The sequence below is a fragment of the Protopterus annectens genome, chromosome 7.part0, assembly GCF_019279795.1.
Source record: "Protopterus annectens isolate FY-2018-M chromosome 7.part0, PAN1.0, whole genome shotgun sequence".
NCBI lineage: Eukaryota > Metazoa > Chordata > Ceratodontiformes > Protopteridae > Protopterus > Protopterus annectens.
This window is the reverse complement of record NC_056739.1, coordinates 1,088,715,054-1,088,732,082: the sequence shown is the minus strand read 5'-3', so window position 1 is coordinate 1,088,732,082 and position 17,029 is coordinate 1,088,715,054. Positions and strand designations below refer to the sequence as shown.

Genomic DNA, 17,029 nt, shown 5'->3' with positions numbered 1-17,029 from the left:
TAAGGACCCAGGGAAGAGAGCGTGTCAGGTTAATGGGGTATTTGATTAAACTTTTGCTGCAAGATATATAGGCAAATGTGACCAATTCTTTTTGATTAATGAAGGTACATCTTGTGAGTTAACACTGCCCTAATTATTCAAACTATTATTTACCAATGCCTCAACATACTTCATAGGCTTCAAGCTCTTGATTTAATTTCGTAAACTGCAGCATAGTTCTAAACTTTTAAAATATTCAGCAAAGCCATGCTCATCACAACTAGGCTTTGTCATACTGCATCAAAGGCCCCCAAAACTTCCAGAAAGGAGAGTATGCCCTCTGCAACAATCCAACGTATTTAATGTTATCTGTAAGATCACTGCAGGTTGTGGAAATTTATCTCCCAATCATAGAAATCATGGTTGAAAAATACTTCCTGAGATTCATAAACATGGCCAACAGTTGCATATGGCCAGAAAGCAGTCAATCCCCATATAAGATCCCTCTACAATTCATAAAAAATGTTAAAATCCCCTGATTTATCCATATATATTACTGCATGCATATAAGAGTCCAGTACACTTTAGGCACACAAATGAGGTGACACATAATCCTCTACAATTCACAAGAATACTGCATATTACAGCCCAAACTTTATGGCAGTCCTACTCCTACTGTGACCAACTGGTGTGGAAATAAAAAAAAAAAGCCATATGGGTATTCGACAGAGTGTTGTTGGGCAGCAGTATCAGCACAGAAATGTTGTCTGATGGTGACTAATGCTTATAAATATGTTTAATTCAAAAGAAATGCAGTGGTGCTATATAGAAGTGCGCCAGTCACATTAATACTCAGTGACAACCTAACTTATGCGTGCACTCATACAGTGATCCACAAGGTTCTCACCAAATGCAACTTCCTCACACATCTTTAAATGGCATCACCACACTCCTGACTAATGATGGCAAAACCATTATGAATTATCACTTGTTAGGACTATGGAGCAGGTAATTCCATGGGTACATCACTTGGCACCTGTGCAATAGCAGACGTCTACACTGTTCATATCTCCTTACAAATATATACAAGTCTATCCATTGTTGACAGGTGCAGCAGGAACCATAATGCTGCTCCTCAGTGTACATGACCACTGGTGTATACACCTCTTGGTGTGCAGTATATTACAAAGTGTCATTCAAGAAACATTCATGAACAATAGGAATGTTTCACAAGTGGTGGATCATAATGTACTGTACCTTTCTGAAAGATGTGCAGGTCTGTAGTGTGCACTACACCAGGGTGGTAACTGTGTACCACATTAGTGAATCGAACAGGAAAAGTAGACTTTTGTTTATATACAAAAACCCTGATGACGCTTTCAGATTTGCACTAGTAATAGAGCTTTCTATTCTACCTGTGATCTACCTGTATTTGTGCTGTTCCATCCATTTAAATACAGTGGTACTTTTTTCTGTCATAATATTTTACAAAGTACTAAAGCTCTAAGTCTTCTCTTCCCAAAGTTTATAATGTGCATGCACTGGCTGATTCTTTGATAATGGTTCACTCATAAGTTTATTTAACTGAAATTACATAGTTTACACACTTCAGAATAGCTGAAACTGTTGGATCATAGCAGTTAAGTTAATAAAATCTGTATCCAGATTCATTTGGTGCCCTGTGTACTGCCTACTGAATATCAGATGGTGGACATTTCTGTCAGTCAGGGGTTAAGCCACTATTTAATGAAGATATACCAGCTTCCAGAATATAGCCCCCCCCATATCTATAGCCCATGAAGTCAAATAAATAAAAATGTCTAACCATGCAAAAATAAGCAATTTAACAAAATATAGAACCATAAATGCAGATATATGCATTTTTTCAAACAGTTTTGAACTCTTGCACATTTCTGTACACAGAAGAAATACTTTTTGAAAGTGTGTGCTGTGGCATATATTGTATCATGAAAAAAGTTCCTGCGCGTGAGGCAATTGCACGGTCCCAAAGGTAACATAAAGCAAAAAGAACAGAACCAGCAAAACATGGATCCTGAAAATAACAATTTATTGTGACAGGTTAAAAAACCTCCACATATGCAACACTTTTGCAACAGACCGGTTTCGGTAGGGTATACACAACCTTCATCAGTGAAATAAAACAAAACAAAAGTGTGACAAAAATATAAAGAGGTTACAAAATGCCCATTGGTTAATTCAGAAATTGTCATTAAGCCCAGGTGGGAATAATCCCCCCAGTTTGATAATCCATTTCTTTTCCTTAGTATTAAGAATTGAATGCCAGCCTGCTTTATTTATTCTGTTCCCTTGTATAATATCAATAACCATAAATGTAAATTTGGCAGTATTGTGTACCAAAGAGTGTTTATATAAAGCATTCGTTATCTTGTGTGTCCTAATATTGCTGATGTGTTCTGTGATTCTAATTCTAAGTGGCCGGGAAGTCTGTCCTACATAAAAAGCACCACAGTGACAACTGGCCAGATAGATAAGCCAGTCACTGCTACAGTTGGCAAAAAATTTAATATCATAAACCTGTGAACAGTTCCGGCTGGAAAATTGTTTGGATTTGTCAATTTTGTCACAATTGGTACAATGTCCACATGGAAAACAACCCATGAGTGGATCCCCTGACAATGTGGTTTGTTTAAATTGAGTGTTATTATGCCTGCTACCATGCTTAAAATGATTAAAGAAACCCGCTAAATTTTTGCCTTTCCTAAATGAAAACTGGCATCGATCTGGAATAAATGTGGAGATGTCAGAATCATATTGTAAGATGTTCCAATGATTGTTAATACTATCAATTAGTTAATTTGAATTGCAGGCATAGGTAGTGGTGAATCTTAATGTAGTGCTTTTATCAGAGGTGTGTTTCTGATACTTGAGAAAATCATTTATCTTAGAAAAATTAGTCATGTTGCTGGCACTGGACACATGGCCCATAGGGTAGCCCCTGGACCTGAATCTTTCAGTTAGATCCCTCCTATGATATTGAAAGGCATTGTCAGTGGAACAAATGCGTTTGATGTGGATGAATTGTGACTTAGGAATATTGCATATGACATGAGGGGGAGGAAAACTGGAGGCGTGTAAAATAGTATTGTATTCAGGATGTTTCCTGAATACTTCCGTAGATAATGTGTGATCTGGCAATCTGGTGATGGCAACATCCAAAAAAGTAATTTTATTGTAATCATAGTGTACAGTAAATTCCAAACCCCAAATGTTGTTGTTAAGATACGAAATGAAATCCAAAAGGCCTTGTGTGTCTCCTCTCCAAACCATCCAGCAGTCGTCAAGGTAACAGCGCCAAATGTCAATGTGTTCCAAATAGATGTTGTTCCGTGAATTGTAAATTATGTGATGTTCAACAAAGGCCATGAAAAGGTCAGCATAAATGGGAGCAAAAGAAGCTCCCATAGCTGTACCCTTGACCTGCCAATAACATTTGTCTTGATAAAAAAAGACATTGCTGGTTAAAACAAATTTGGCTAATTCCACCAGAAAAGAGTTAAAAAAGGGTTGATATAAACCAGCTTGATCTAACCAGAAGGACAAAGCCTCCAAGCCAAACTCGTGAGGAATATTGGTATACAGGGAACAAACATCTAGAGTGCACATTAGCCAGTCCTCTTCCAACTGACTGTCAGATATGATGTTAAGAAACATGGTGGTATCATGTATACATGATCGTACAAAAGTCAACAATGGTTTTAGATGCTGGGTAAGAAACAAAGAAAGGGGTTCTGTGATGTACCCTCTCCCAGACACAATGAGATGACCAGGGGGATTAATAAGACTTTTGTGAGTTTTCGGTAGAAAGTATATGTATTGTGGATTTGGGTCATGTACAATAAGTTGTTGTGCAGTTTCCTCTGTAATAATAAATTCATCCTTGGCCCAAAGAATAAAGTCTTCAATCTGTTTTTGAAACCTGGATGTTGGATTAATTGTCATACGTGAATAATATTTTTGGTCTGACAATTGTCTGATGGCTTCCTTATCATAGTCAAGCCAATTTAAAATCACCACGGCACCCCCTTTATCAGCTGAGATGATTACAATATTCTCATTTTTCTGTAAGTCAGCAATGGCCTGCCTTTCGGCTAAAGAGATGTTATTGGTTTTCCAACGTAAACCTTCACCAGAAAAATGTAGATCTTTGAGAATATTGCGCTGAAATTGAAGTACATTTGGATGCATTGGTGGATTAAATTTAGATTTGTGGTAGATGAATTTGTCACTCATAGAACTACCTGAATCACCAAAAAACAATTTCAGATTTAGTAATCTGCAAAAAGAAAAAACATCCTGAGCCATACTATCTTCAGTGATGATAAACCCAGGTACAAATGATAGACCTTTATTTAACACTGACAATTGGGTGGGAGAAGGTACAAAATCTGACAAATTCATAACATTGTTGTCAAAAGTCACATTTATTTCTCCAATACCATTTTCAATAACCCCTGAATGTTTGTGATGCCTTCTGTGTTTCCTGCCCCCCCCCGTGTTGCTTTGACCTAAAGGGACAAAACCTGGGGTTCTTTTGGGGGCCGGTGAACCCAAATTGGACTGTGGCTCACTATCTGTATATGAGGATGCATCCTCAGTTGAAGACCCTGATGTATGTCCAGATTGCAATACTGGGGAATTGACCAACAATATGGGTTCCTCAGATGCTGAATCTAAATGTTGTTCAGCTTTTCAAGAATTGTTTATACATCTTAAAACCCTGAGATCTAGCATATGGCACTCGAAATTATTCAAAGCCTATTTAGCCAAGGGTATTACACCCAGGGGGCTAAGGGTGCTCATTCAGCCCCTGGTTTCAAATGCGGATGAGGAACTCATTGAACAGTGGTCATCTATTCAACAACGTGCGACTAATTCTTTTGTTGAATCATTATCTAAATTCTGTGACAGGACCATAGATTCTGAGATCCAGTCTGTTACCAGATTGGTTGAGGCTATCAAGCCCTATGAGGATGAACCATTCTTCAGATCCCAGTTAAACAAGATAGCAGGGGATATCAAAATATTGGAAGAACAATTACGCAGCAGAAAGATTAAAAAATTCCAGAGGGATCAAGGGGACTATCAGGGTTCCAATCCCTTTGCTGTAAATACGAAACAAGTTAGGTTCACTTCCAATTTTAATAGGTTCTCAAGGAAGAAAAGACCCAGATCCATTCTTAAAAAATCTGGACATACATCAGGGTCTTCAACTGAGGATGCATCCTCATATACAGATAGTGAGCCACAGTCCAATTTGGGTTCACCGGGCCCCAAAAGAACCCCAGGTTTTGTCCCTTTAGGTCAAAGCAACACGGGGGGCAGGAAACACAGAAGGCATCACAAACATTCAGGGGTTATTGAAAATGGTATTGGAGAAATAAATGCGACTTTTGACAACAATGTTTTGAATTTGTCAGATTTTGTACCTTCTCCCACCCAATTGTCAGTGTTGAATAAAGGTCTATCATTTGTACCTGGGTTTATCATCACTGAGGATAGTATGGCTCAGGATGTCTTTTCTTTTTGCAGATTACTAAATCTGAAAATTGTTTTTTGGTGATTCAGGTAGTTCTATGAGTGACAAATTCATCTACCACAAATCTAAATTTAATCCACCAATGCATCCAAATGTACTTCAATTTCAGCGCAATATTCTCAAAGATCTACATTTTTCTGGTGAAGGTTTACATTGGAAAACCAATAACATCTCTTTAGCCGAAAGGCAGGCCATTGCTGACTTACAGAAAAATGAGAATATTGTAATCATCTCAGCTGATAAAGGGGGTGCCGTGGTGATTTTAAATTGGCTTGACTATGATAAGGAAGCCATCAGACAATTGTCAGACCAAAAATATTATTCACGTATGACAATTAATCCAACATCCAGGTTTCAAAAACAGATTGAAGACTTTATTCTTTGGGCCAAGGATGAATTTATTATTACAGAGGAAACTGCACAACAACTTATTGTACATGACCCAAATCCACAATACATATACTTTCTACCGAAAACTCACAAAAGTCTTATTAATCCCCCTAGTCATCCCATTGTGTCTGGGAGAGGGTACATCAGAGAACCCCTTTCTTTGTTTCTTACCCAGCATCTAAAACCATTGTTGACTTTTGTACGATCACGTATACATGATACCACCATGTTTCTTAACATCATATCTGACAGTCAGTTGGAAGAGGACTGGCTAATGTGCACTCTAGATGTTTGTTCCCTGTATACCAATATTCCTCACAAGTTTGGCTTGGAGGCTTTGTCCTTCTGGTTAGATCAAGCTGGTTTATATCAACCCCTTTTTAACTCTTTTCTGGTGGAATTAGCCAAATTTGTTTTAACCAGCAATGTCTTTTTTTATCAAGACAAATGTTATTGGCAGGTCAAGGGTACAGCTATGGGAGCTTCTTTTGCTCCCATTTATGCTGACCTTTTCATGGCCTTTGTTGAACATCACATAATTTACAATTCACGGAACAACATCTATTTGGAACACATTGACATTTGGCGCCGTTACCTTGACGACTGCTGGATGGTTTGGAGAGGAGACATACAAGGCCTTATGGATTTCATTTCGTATCTTAACAACAACATTTGGGGTTTGGAATTTACTGTACACTATGATTACAATAAAATTACTTTTTTGGATGTTGCCATCACCAGATTGCCAGATCACACATTATCTACGGAAGTATTCAGGAAACATTCTGAATACAATACTATTTTACACGCCTCCAGTTTTCATCCCCCTCATGTCATACACAATATTCCTAAGTCACAATTCATCCGCATCAAACGCATTTGTTCCACTGACAATGCCTTTCAATATCATAGGAGGGATCTAACTGAAAGATTCAGGTCCAGGGGCTACCCTATGGGCCATGTGTCCAGTGCCAGCAACATGACTAATTTTTCTAAGAGAAATGATTTTCTCAAGTATCAGAAACACACCTCTGATAAAAGCACTACATTAAGATTCACCACTACCTATGCCCAGAATTCGAATCAACTAATTGATAGTATTAACAATCATTGGAACATCTTACAATATGATTCTGACATCTCCAAATTTATTCCAGATCGATGCCAGTTTTCATTTAGGAAAGGCAAAAATTTTGCGGGTTTCTTTAATCATTTTAAGCATGGTAGCAGGCATAATAACACTCAATTTAAACAAACTACATTGTCAGGGGATCCACTCATGGGTTGTTTTCCATGTGGACATTGTACCAATTGTGACAAAATTGACAAATCCAAACAATTGTCGAGCCGGAACTGTTCACAGGTTTATGATATTAAATTTTTTGCCAACTGTAGCAGTGACTGGCTTATCTATCTGGCCAGTTGTCACTGTGGTGCTTTTTATGTAGGACAGACTTCCCGGCCACTTAGAATTAGAATCACAGAACACATCAGCAATATTAGGACACACAAGATAACGAATGCTTTATATAAACACTCTTTGGTACACAATACTGCCAAATTTACATTTATGGTTATTGATATTATACAAGGGAACAGAATAAATAAAGCAGGCTGGCATTCAATTCTTAATACTAAGGAAAATAAATGGATTATCAAACTGGGGGGATTATTCCCACCTGGGCTTAATGACAATTTCTGAATTAACCAATGGGCATTTTGTAACCTCTTTATATTTTTGTCACACTTTTGTTTTGTTTTATTTCACTGATGAAGATTGTGTATACCCTACCGAAACCGATCTGTTGCAAAAGTGTTGCATATGTGGAGGTCTTTTAACCTGTCACAATAAATTGTTATTTTCAGGATTCATGTTTTGCTGGTTCTGTTCTTTTTGCATATATTGTATAGCATATGTCTCACTACATTAATGATGCCACAGTACTGAAAGAAAGCAAAACTAAAACAGAACAGCGCATGTTACTGCATTCCAAAGTAAAATAAATAATGCAATGAGCAGCATCAGTCTATATCGTTCATTTCAGCAATGTATACACCATAGTAGTATGTAAGTGAAACATGGTATTTGGGGTTATGCAGTAAAGCAGGGTGTGCACCATGGCAGACTGCATGCCCTCTGGAGAAGGAGCTGAAAGGAAGAAACTGGTGAAGGTCTACAGTAAAGGAAACAGAGACAGACAGTAATAAAGAAAGAAAGAAGGAAAGTAAGTAGAGAATGAAACAGTGGAAGGATTAATTAGAGCTGTTTGATTATGCCTTCTAAGGTTTTAAGATTTTAGTTGTGAGTTCTGAAACTAGAGGGAAATATGATTCCAAATTAAAGGGTTTGAACAATAGAGATGCTAAAAGAAGATCAACTCTGTTTAGTGAGTGACTGTTTAGCTTTGCTGATTATTAGGCACAGATGTTCTTGTCGTGAGGAGTTGATGATGAGCCAACAAGTTTTATTGGAGATGATCTGAATGCTTTGGTATATCTGAGTGATGCTGTGGTCATTAATGTAGGGCTATATTCAAGTCATTAAAAAAGGATGCCTTTGCCTATGGTGGATCTTCCAGGAAGGAATAGAAAATGAGAAATGTTTCCAGCCCAGAAGAGAACGTAATTAATTTTTCTTTTCTTTTCTTTTTTGTTCGTGTGAGTTTGAAGATTTCAGAACTTGGTTGAGCCAAATGCCTGGGGGTTTGAAGAACTACAGTGGATATAAAAAGTGTACACACTCCTGTTAAATGCCAGGTTTTTGTGATATAAAAAATGAGACCACAATAAATCATTTCAAAACTTTTCCCACATTTAATGTGACTAATAACATGTACAATTCAATTGAAAAACAAATCTGTTGGAGGAAAAAAATCTAAAAAATAAAAAACGTACAATAAGCCAGTTGCATAAGTGTGCACATCCTTAATCTAATACTTTGTTAAAGCACCTTTTGATTTAATTACAGCATTCAGACTTCTTGGGTACACACCTGCCCTCAATTAAAGAGGCTCTGATTAACCCCAAATAAAGATCACCTGTCCTAGTAGGATTTTCCTGACATTTACTAAGTTCTCTGCTACAGCAAAAGCCATGGTTCACAGAGAGCTTACAAAGCATCAAAGGGATCTCATTGTTGAAAGGTATCAGTCAGGAGAAGGTTACAAAAAAATTTCCACAGCACTGGATATACCATGGAACACAGTGAAGACAGTCATCAAAAAGTGGAGGAAATATGTGACAACAGTGACATTGCAAAGAACTGGATGTCCCTCCAAAATTGATGAAAAGACAAGATAAAAACTGGTCAGGGAGTCTGCCAAGAGACCTACAGCAACACTGAAGGAGCTGCAGGAATTTCTGGCAAGTACTGGTTGTGTACTACATATGGCAACAATCTCCCGTATTCTCCATATGTCTGGACTATGGGGTAGGGTTGCAAGATGGAAGCCTTTTCTTACACAGAAAAACATCCAGGCCTGGCTAAAATTTGCAAAACAATACATCAAGTCTCCCAAAAGCATGTGGAAAAATGTGTTATGGTCTGATGGGACCAAGGTTGGACTTTTTGGCCACAATTCCAAAAGGTACTTTTGGCACAAAAACAACACTTCACATCACCAAAAGAACACCATCCCCATGGTGAACCATGGTGGTGGGAGTATCATGCTTTGGGGTTGCTTTTCTTCAGCTGGAACTGGGGCTTTAGTCAAGGTGGAGGGTATTATGAACAGTTCAATATACCAGTCACTTTTGACTCAAAACCTTCAGGCATCTGCTAGAAAGCTGAAGATGAAGAGGAATTTCACTTTTCAGCATGCAAATGACCCCAAGCATACATTCAAATCAACAAAAGAATGGTTTCACCAGAATAAAATTAAAGTTTTGGAATGGCTCAGCCAGATCCCAGATAACTTAATCCAACAGAAAGTCTGTGGAATGACCTGAAGAGGGCTGTACACAAGAGATGCCCTTGCAATCTGATAGATTTGGAGTGCTTTTGCAAGGAAGACTGGGCAAATATTGCCAAGTCAAGATATGCCATGCTGATAGACTCCTACCCAAGAAGACTGAATGTTTGTTTGTTTGTTGTCTTTTGGCTTTTCCCAGTTAGGTGTCGCCACAGCGGAACTCCGGTCCGCTAATGATTGGCAGTAGATTTTCACGAATGCCAAGGTGCCAGCTCGACGTCCAACCTTCAACGAAGGCACACCCATTTACGCATGTGTTTCGAATGCCCACCCAACCGAGGGGAGGACATGCAGACTCCACACAGAAGGCACTCCCTGCACTCCAGCTGAGAATCAAACAGGAGAACCTCTTGCTGTGAGGCAACAATGCTACCGCTGCACCACCGCGGAAGTACCCAAGAAGAGTGAATACTTTGTTAAAGCACCTTTTGATTTAATTACAGCACCCAAGAAGACTGAATGCTGTATTTAAATCAAAAGGTGCTTTAACAAAGTATTAGTTTAAGGGTGTGTACACTTATGCAGCCAGCTTATTGTATGTTTTTTAATTTTTATATTTTTCCCCTAACATATTTGTTTGTTTTTCAATTGAATTGTACATGTTATAGGTCACATTAAAGGTGGGAAAAGTGTTGAAAAGATTTATCGTGGTCTCATTTTTATATCACAAAAAACTGGCATTTTAACAGGGGTGTGTACACTTTTTATATCCACTGTACACATTTCACTTAGAATACTGTTAAAATCTTTAAAATCTAGGGAATAGGACCTTAGCTTTTTTCTATGATTACCAAAAAGCATGTTTTTTGTTTTAGTATGTTTTAAATGTAGTCTGTTCATATTGTTCCATATCATTGCAGTATGAATGTCATTTTGCATAGGGATTATATCTCTGAGAGTGATGGACCTGACTTGGTTATACACTGTATTTTGCTGTTGTAAGATTGACCACTATTTTGGTAACATTGTGACTATTGAAGTGCAGTGGCTTCTGATTGGTTAGTGCTTACTTAATACAGTTTGAAATGATATATGTGATATGCAATATAGTTGTCTGTGAATTGCATCAACACCTTTATTTGCATTATATAGCTCTTGTGTATGCACTGCATACCAGATGTATGCTTGTGCAGTATAGTATCTTTGCTGCACTGATGTCTTAATATCTTGTGTAATCATTTGACATATATCATTCTATCCACTAGCTCTCTACATTATGCACCATGTCTGTGATTTACTACCCTTAAATGTTGAAGGACATGTTAGCAAAATGTACTAAAGGCATAAATAACAGTCCTCTGAAAGATGAACAATATGAAACCTGTCCATCATAATATATGTTGAAGATTTATTTGACAAGCTTCAGCCTTGTCCGTACTCTTGCATGAAACATAAACCTTACAAAGAGAAGACACTGTACCTTATGAAGCTACAATGAATAGAATATTTGCTGAAGGTATTAAAAATGTCCACATATTAATATTAGATTGAGTCCCAATATTGTTATGCAGGAAGAGGTAGAAAGGCACAACAAAAAGAAGCCATATTTTTAGGAGTGAACCTATTCCTAGTAGATGCTGAGACAGTATTCCACAAAAACTGCAACAGTTTCTACAAGAAAATATTTTTAAATTCCATGGCTACCAACATTTTAGCTCAACATCTGATGACACATGTTTTTTACAGTTTTTGTTGGGGGAAAGGAAACTCTTTAGAAGAAGAAAACATGATATGGCATTACAACCAGTTCCCAAAATATTAACTATAGGCAGTATAAATTAGAATATTGGCTGAAGGTGTAGAAGTTGGCTGTAGATCTTGTTTGTGAATACTAGCTATTAGAATCAGACATGTATGTAGTATATCTAATTATATAGCTATGGCAGAGAACAGGCAGGTCATTAAAGAGTTAGCTGTATATTGGCATGATGTACTTGGAGGCAATGGACCCACCTGAGATGTATTAGAACAGTAAGACACATTTTTTCAAATCTTGCGATTACACATAGGAGAAAAACATTAAAGATTTTTTTTGTTTGTTTGTTTTTTAACTATGGCAGTTTTTAGAGCCCCACCACCACCAGAGTTATTGAAAATTACTTACATAAATGTTTTGAGAAATATTTAGCAAACTCATGGAAAGCAGTTTAATTATATGTGAGGATTTATGCTATGTACATAGAAAATAGACAAACAGACAATAGTTTATTAGTATGTTTATGCAATATTTGATTAAATTAGACAATTTAATATATTCAGTGCTGTATTATTATTAACTCTTGTAAGATATAAGTATCACTATGAAACTGCACCTCTGCTAATAAATTGTGATGCCAGATGTCTACTGATAAGGCTGTTGTGGAAGAGAGCATGGCATCAGAGAATAAATGAAAGAAATGTTTAATATGGCATAATCAAGATCAGTTCATTTTTGTGTTTAATGTCTTTATTTTAATGACTTCTGTTTTATAGGTACATGTCCTGTATTTTTTTCAAATTGTGGAAAATAGGTCCCTATGTTAATAATAAAAAAGAAGTGAAATCTACTTTTATGGTGATTGTTTGTTGATGGTGAAAAATAAAAAATATCAGTTAGCTAAGAATAATTGAAAATGTGCAGTTTTTAGTATAATAATGTTGGCTCTTTTAAGTTACATTTTCTGTCTCAGAAAAGTACTAGTTTCTTTTCAGAATGGACTTGCTGTTGATGGATCTCTGGAAACTGTAAAGAATTCCCATAATGCACGCTTTGGTTCTTCAATCAGTGCTGTCCCTGATTTAAACTACGACTCCTATAATGATGTGGTAGTTGGTGCCCCCCTAGAGGATGACCACCAAGGTGCGATCTACATCTTCTATGGATATAAAGACACCATTGTCACAAAGTACAAGCAGGTCAGTGTTATGCATGCTATATTCAGTTTATAAATCATGGTTTTGGTAGATCACTGTAATGACAGGGTATAATTTTGAAGAAATGTCATGTCAAAAATCACTGAATGTTATAAGACTTCTCTAGTATGTTATTACAGTGTGTTTCCATGTATTTTTTATCATTAAACTTTTTAAGTGTAACACATGTTTGGGAACACAAAAACTTGCACAAAACCAGTTTTGTGGGATATCAAAAATGTTCAGTTAATTGTTTTAAACAATAATGCCTCTGAATTTTTATAAAGCTTTTCCTTGCATATCATCAGGCTTTCACTTCCCAGTTTTAAATTATTTTACATCCATTCTTTGTAAAGAAATTCCACAATCATTTTCTAGTGGAGCAATATTTTCTCTTCAGTTACATTTCTTTCACATGGTTGGGTAACTTATAAATTAAGTATTTCCTGTTACTAGAAGTTATAACTTTTCAGGCCACCCATTTCTCCATTTTACAGTGCCTTGAACTTTGGAAGTACACAAACTTTCCCTTTCTTTGTTTGCATACCATTTTTCGTTTTTTTTTTAATTCTCCATCCTCCCATTAAGAATTATAGAACTTTATTGTATCCTGTATTATGAAGCTTGAGATCACCCACTTCCAGAACTGACAAAGTGTTATGAAACCACAGAACAACAATGTAAGAATACTGTTGCTCTAGTTGCAGCTCAACCTCTGTTAAAAAAATAATATGAGATACTGAGGTGGGAAGTGACTAAGATCAGATATTTTTTATGAGAAACATACATTTACAAATAATGTACACCTTTAGTCATTACCTTAACCTTATAGTAATATTACTGTGCAATTAAAAATGAACAAATGCAAATAAAGCATAGCTCTCAGTTATGTGTCCTTCTTACACTTGGTTTTAAAGATATTAATTTAATTGCATCAAAGTAAAATAAATAAATAAAAATCTAGCATGCTTTTCCCCGGTGTATTAATTTTACTCTAACAAAACAAACTAATCTATTCCTACCATGTTCCACTGAAGCTAAAAAAACAATTCCTGAAATGTCCTGTGCAGACTAAAAACATTTAGGGATTCACCTCTGCTTATAAACAGCTGTTCATCAACTTAACTTGTTTGCTGTAAACATTGTATGTGAAGTTGTTCAATCTCACTGTTCATTCTTACAAATGGGTTCGGAGTCGATCCCTCGGCTCCAAGATGGCCGCTTTCACAAGCTCGAGGTTTTTGAGTAGCTTGAGGCCAGGTCCCTATCCCATGATGCTCTCTGCCTCACCCCAGATCTAGTTTGCCGCTGCAACAGATCGGAGGTCGAGAGTCGAGCTCGTGCCAGTATTTTTCATCTTTTATAGAATTAGTAATTGTTTAGAAGTGTGCATTTTGTCACAGGTTATCAATACACTAGTACTAGCCCTTTTCTTTATCCCTTTTTGAGGTAAATCTTCATTTATAGAGTGGCTGCTCTTAGGCCTTTCATGGCCACATTTTAGTTAGTCCCTAATCTCATTTACAGCATCTATAACTGTATCTTCTTAGTGCTCCAGTGTTTTTCTTTATAGCTGTTGGTATCTTTTTCTGCAGATATTAGAGTTTGGTGTTAGCTTAGCCAGGGTGCTTGTTTGTCTAGGCAGTTAACTGTTTGAATCTTTAACTGTTTACCTTATGGTTTGGTATTAGCCTATAAACCAAAAATATAGAAATCACGGAAACGAAGATACAGGTCCCACTCAAAAGTTCCACTCACCATTGTATGGTGTAATTCGTTTTCTTTGTTACCAGTATCCAATAAACTTTTGAGTGGAACTTTTGAGTGGGACCTGCATCTTTGTTTCCGTGATTTCTACATTTTTGGTTTATTGGTTTCTTGTGGAATCCACTTATTTTTGGTTATTTGGTATTAGCCTAGCCAGTATGTTCATTTGCCTAGGCAGTTTTGGCTTATGGCTGATCATAAGGAAAAAGAAAAACAGAAGTCAGGGTTTAAGAAATGCCCTAAATGTAGACAAAAAATGTCAATTACTGAGTCACATGTTTCCTGTGTTTATTGTTTGGGTGCAGTCCATCTGCAGGAGGACTGCTCCATTTCTCATTCGTTCAGCAGCAGAGTCTTGTTAGAACATAGGAGAAAGTTAGTGGATAGGGGGTTGTTGAAACCTGATTTTCAGGATGCTCTTGATAAGACTGACCAGACTTCTAAATCTTCAAAGGGATCTAAATCTTCAAAAGCTTCTTAGGAGCCGAAGTCTTCTGCTCTGAAAATGGCTGAAAAGGTGCAGTCGCTGGTTCCACAGTCCTTGGAACCGAACACTGAGCTTGTTTTTTGGAGCCGGTCCCCGGTATTGGAGCCGGTCTCCGAAAGTTTGAAATCACCAATTTTACAGTCGGCGGCTTCATCTATCCCTTCAACTCATTCTTTGAGGGGCCTCTCCGATGTGGATGTGGACCGAGTGGTGCAGAGGCTTCTCCAGAATCCGGCATTAGCCAAATTGTTGTCGTCTCCGGCCCAACCGGTCTCAGAGCCGAAGACTTCCTTACCTACTGTGTCTGCTCCTTCTCCAAGCTGAGCAGGGCCTTCAGAGCCAGAGGAGGTAGAACTGATGATTGTGGAATCCTCGGAGCCGAGGCCTGTTTCAGTGCCATCAGCTCCATCAACTCAGACTACTTTGATGCTGTTCGAGGAGTCTGGGAGCTGACACTCTCTGGTCGGCTCTGGGGGAGAGAGTCGAACCGATGGGTCGGTTCCGACCCTTCCACTCTGATCTTTGGCATGGATGAGCTCAGCTCCTTCCTCTGGGTTGGAGCCCACTATTTTGGTGCCGGGGAAGTTACCATCTTCTTCGGAACTGGCTGATTCCTTGCATCGGAGCAGTGAAGCCTTCAATGCCATGAGGAGAGTTATGTCTTCTAAGACACTCACTTCATCAGAGCTTACTTCCTCATACCCGAAAGTGCCACTTTCTACCTCTGCATCACTGGTCCCTTTAAAGCATCAAGACCAGAGCCTCAGGTAGCCCCACTGGGTGACCCATGTTCTACTGAGACCTCATCAGAAGCTCCCACTGATGAGGTTCCCAGGAAGAAGCTTTGCAAGAGGAGGCATTTAGACTCCCTGAAGGAGTCTGTCACATCAGACACTGACTTAGAGGAGTCAGAAGGGTCCCCACAGTCCCCCTCGGAGGATATCTCTTTTGCTGATATCCTAGAAATCCTAAGACAGAGGGGTGGCTGGAAGTCCGTTAGCCCTACTGATGATGAGTTGGTGCTTCAGAAGGTCTTTGGGTCTTAACCCTCCACCTCCTGGGTGACTCCACCCTTCGATGAACTAATGGATTTAGTTGCTCGAAGGGCATGGGAGTCTCCTGATGCTGTGGAACCTGTCCCTCAGAGACCCAACAAGTTTATTATATCACCACAGGACAAAATGTTTCTTACCAAAGGAGTGCCGGTTGATGCCATGGTGGTGGTGGCTGCCACTAAGGAAGAAATGTCTGAAACCTCTTCTACTGTCCATCCTCCTAATAGAGATTCCAGGATTGTGGACAGGCATGGGAATTGCATTTTTAGTTCAGCTACTTTTGTTATGCGATCGCTCAACTATTTAACACATTTTACCAGACTTCAGAAAGATCTCCTTAAAGACCTTGGAGATACTCTACAGTGTATTACAGCTGAGGGTGTTCCTGATAAGGTGACATCCCAGCTCAATACCCTTAATTCTATAGTTATCTCATCCATGAGCATAATTTCTTATGCAGCTGATGGCACAAGTCGGCAGCGGGGTTCAGGAATAGCTCTTCGGAGACATTCCTGGATGCGCGCTTTATGCTCCTTTGTGGAAGCCTTCAAGTCTTCCTTTGTTAATATCCCATTTGATGGCTCATCCCTTTTTGGGCCTAAAGTCAAGGAGACCCTCACTAGATGTGAACAAGATGGAAAGACTCTATCTGCCGTAGGAGTCCGTTTTTCCACCCCTACTAGACCTTACCCCAGAGGGCAAAAGGGTGGAAAAATGTGGTTCCGCAAGTCCCAAGGAGCCTTTCAAAACACACACAGTGAACACCCCTCCCAGGGGCACAGGAGGGGACAATAATGGAAGACGCCACCCAAGCAGTAGAGGGGGTCCACAAAACCAGGGAGACAGGGATCAGTTCTTTGGCAAGCCCTACCAGTGCTCCTGAAAGGAGGCCCAACTATCCTACTCTGGA

General features: G+C 38.5%; 1 protein-coding gene across 1 annotated transcript in view; it reads left to right on the top strand.

Moving 5' to 3' along the window:
• Positions 1 to 17,029, top strand: part of ITGA11 (integrin subunit alpha 11) — a 1,670,941-nt gene that overhangs the window by 1,269,004 nt on the left and 384,908 nt on the right. Inside the window, exon 14 of the mRNA XM_044077667.1 lies at positions 12,610 to 12,813. Within this exon, the coding sequence (XP_043933602.1) occupies positions 12,610 to 12,813 (204 nt within the window). The remainder of the gene's footprint in view (positions 1 to 12,609; positions 12,814 to 17,029) is intronic.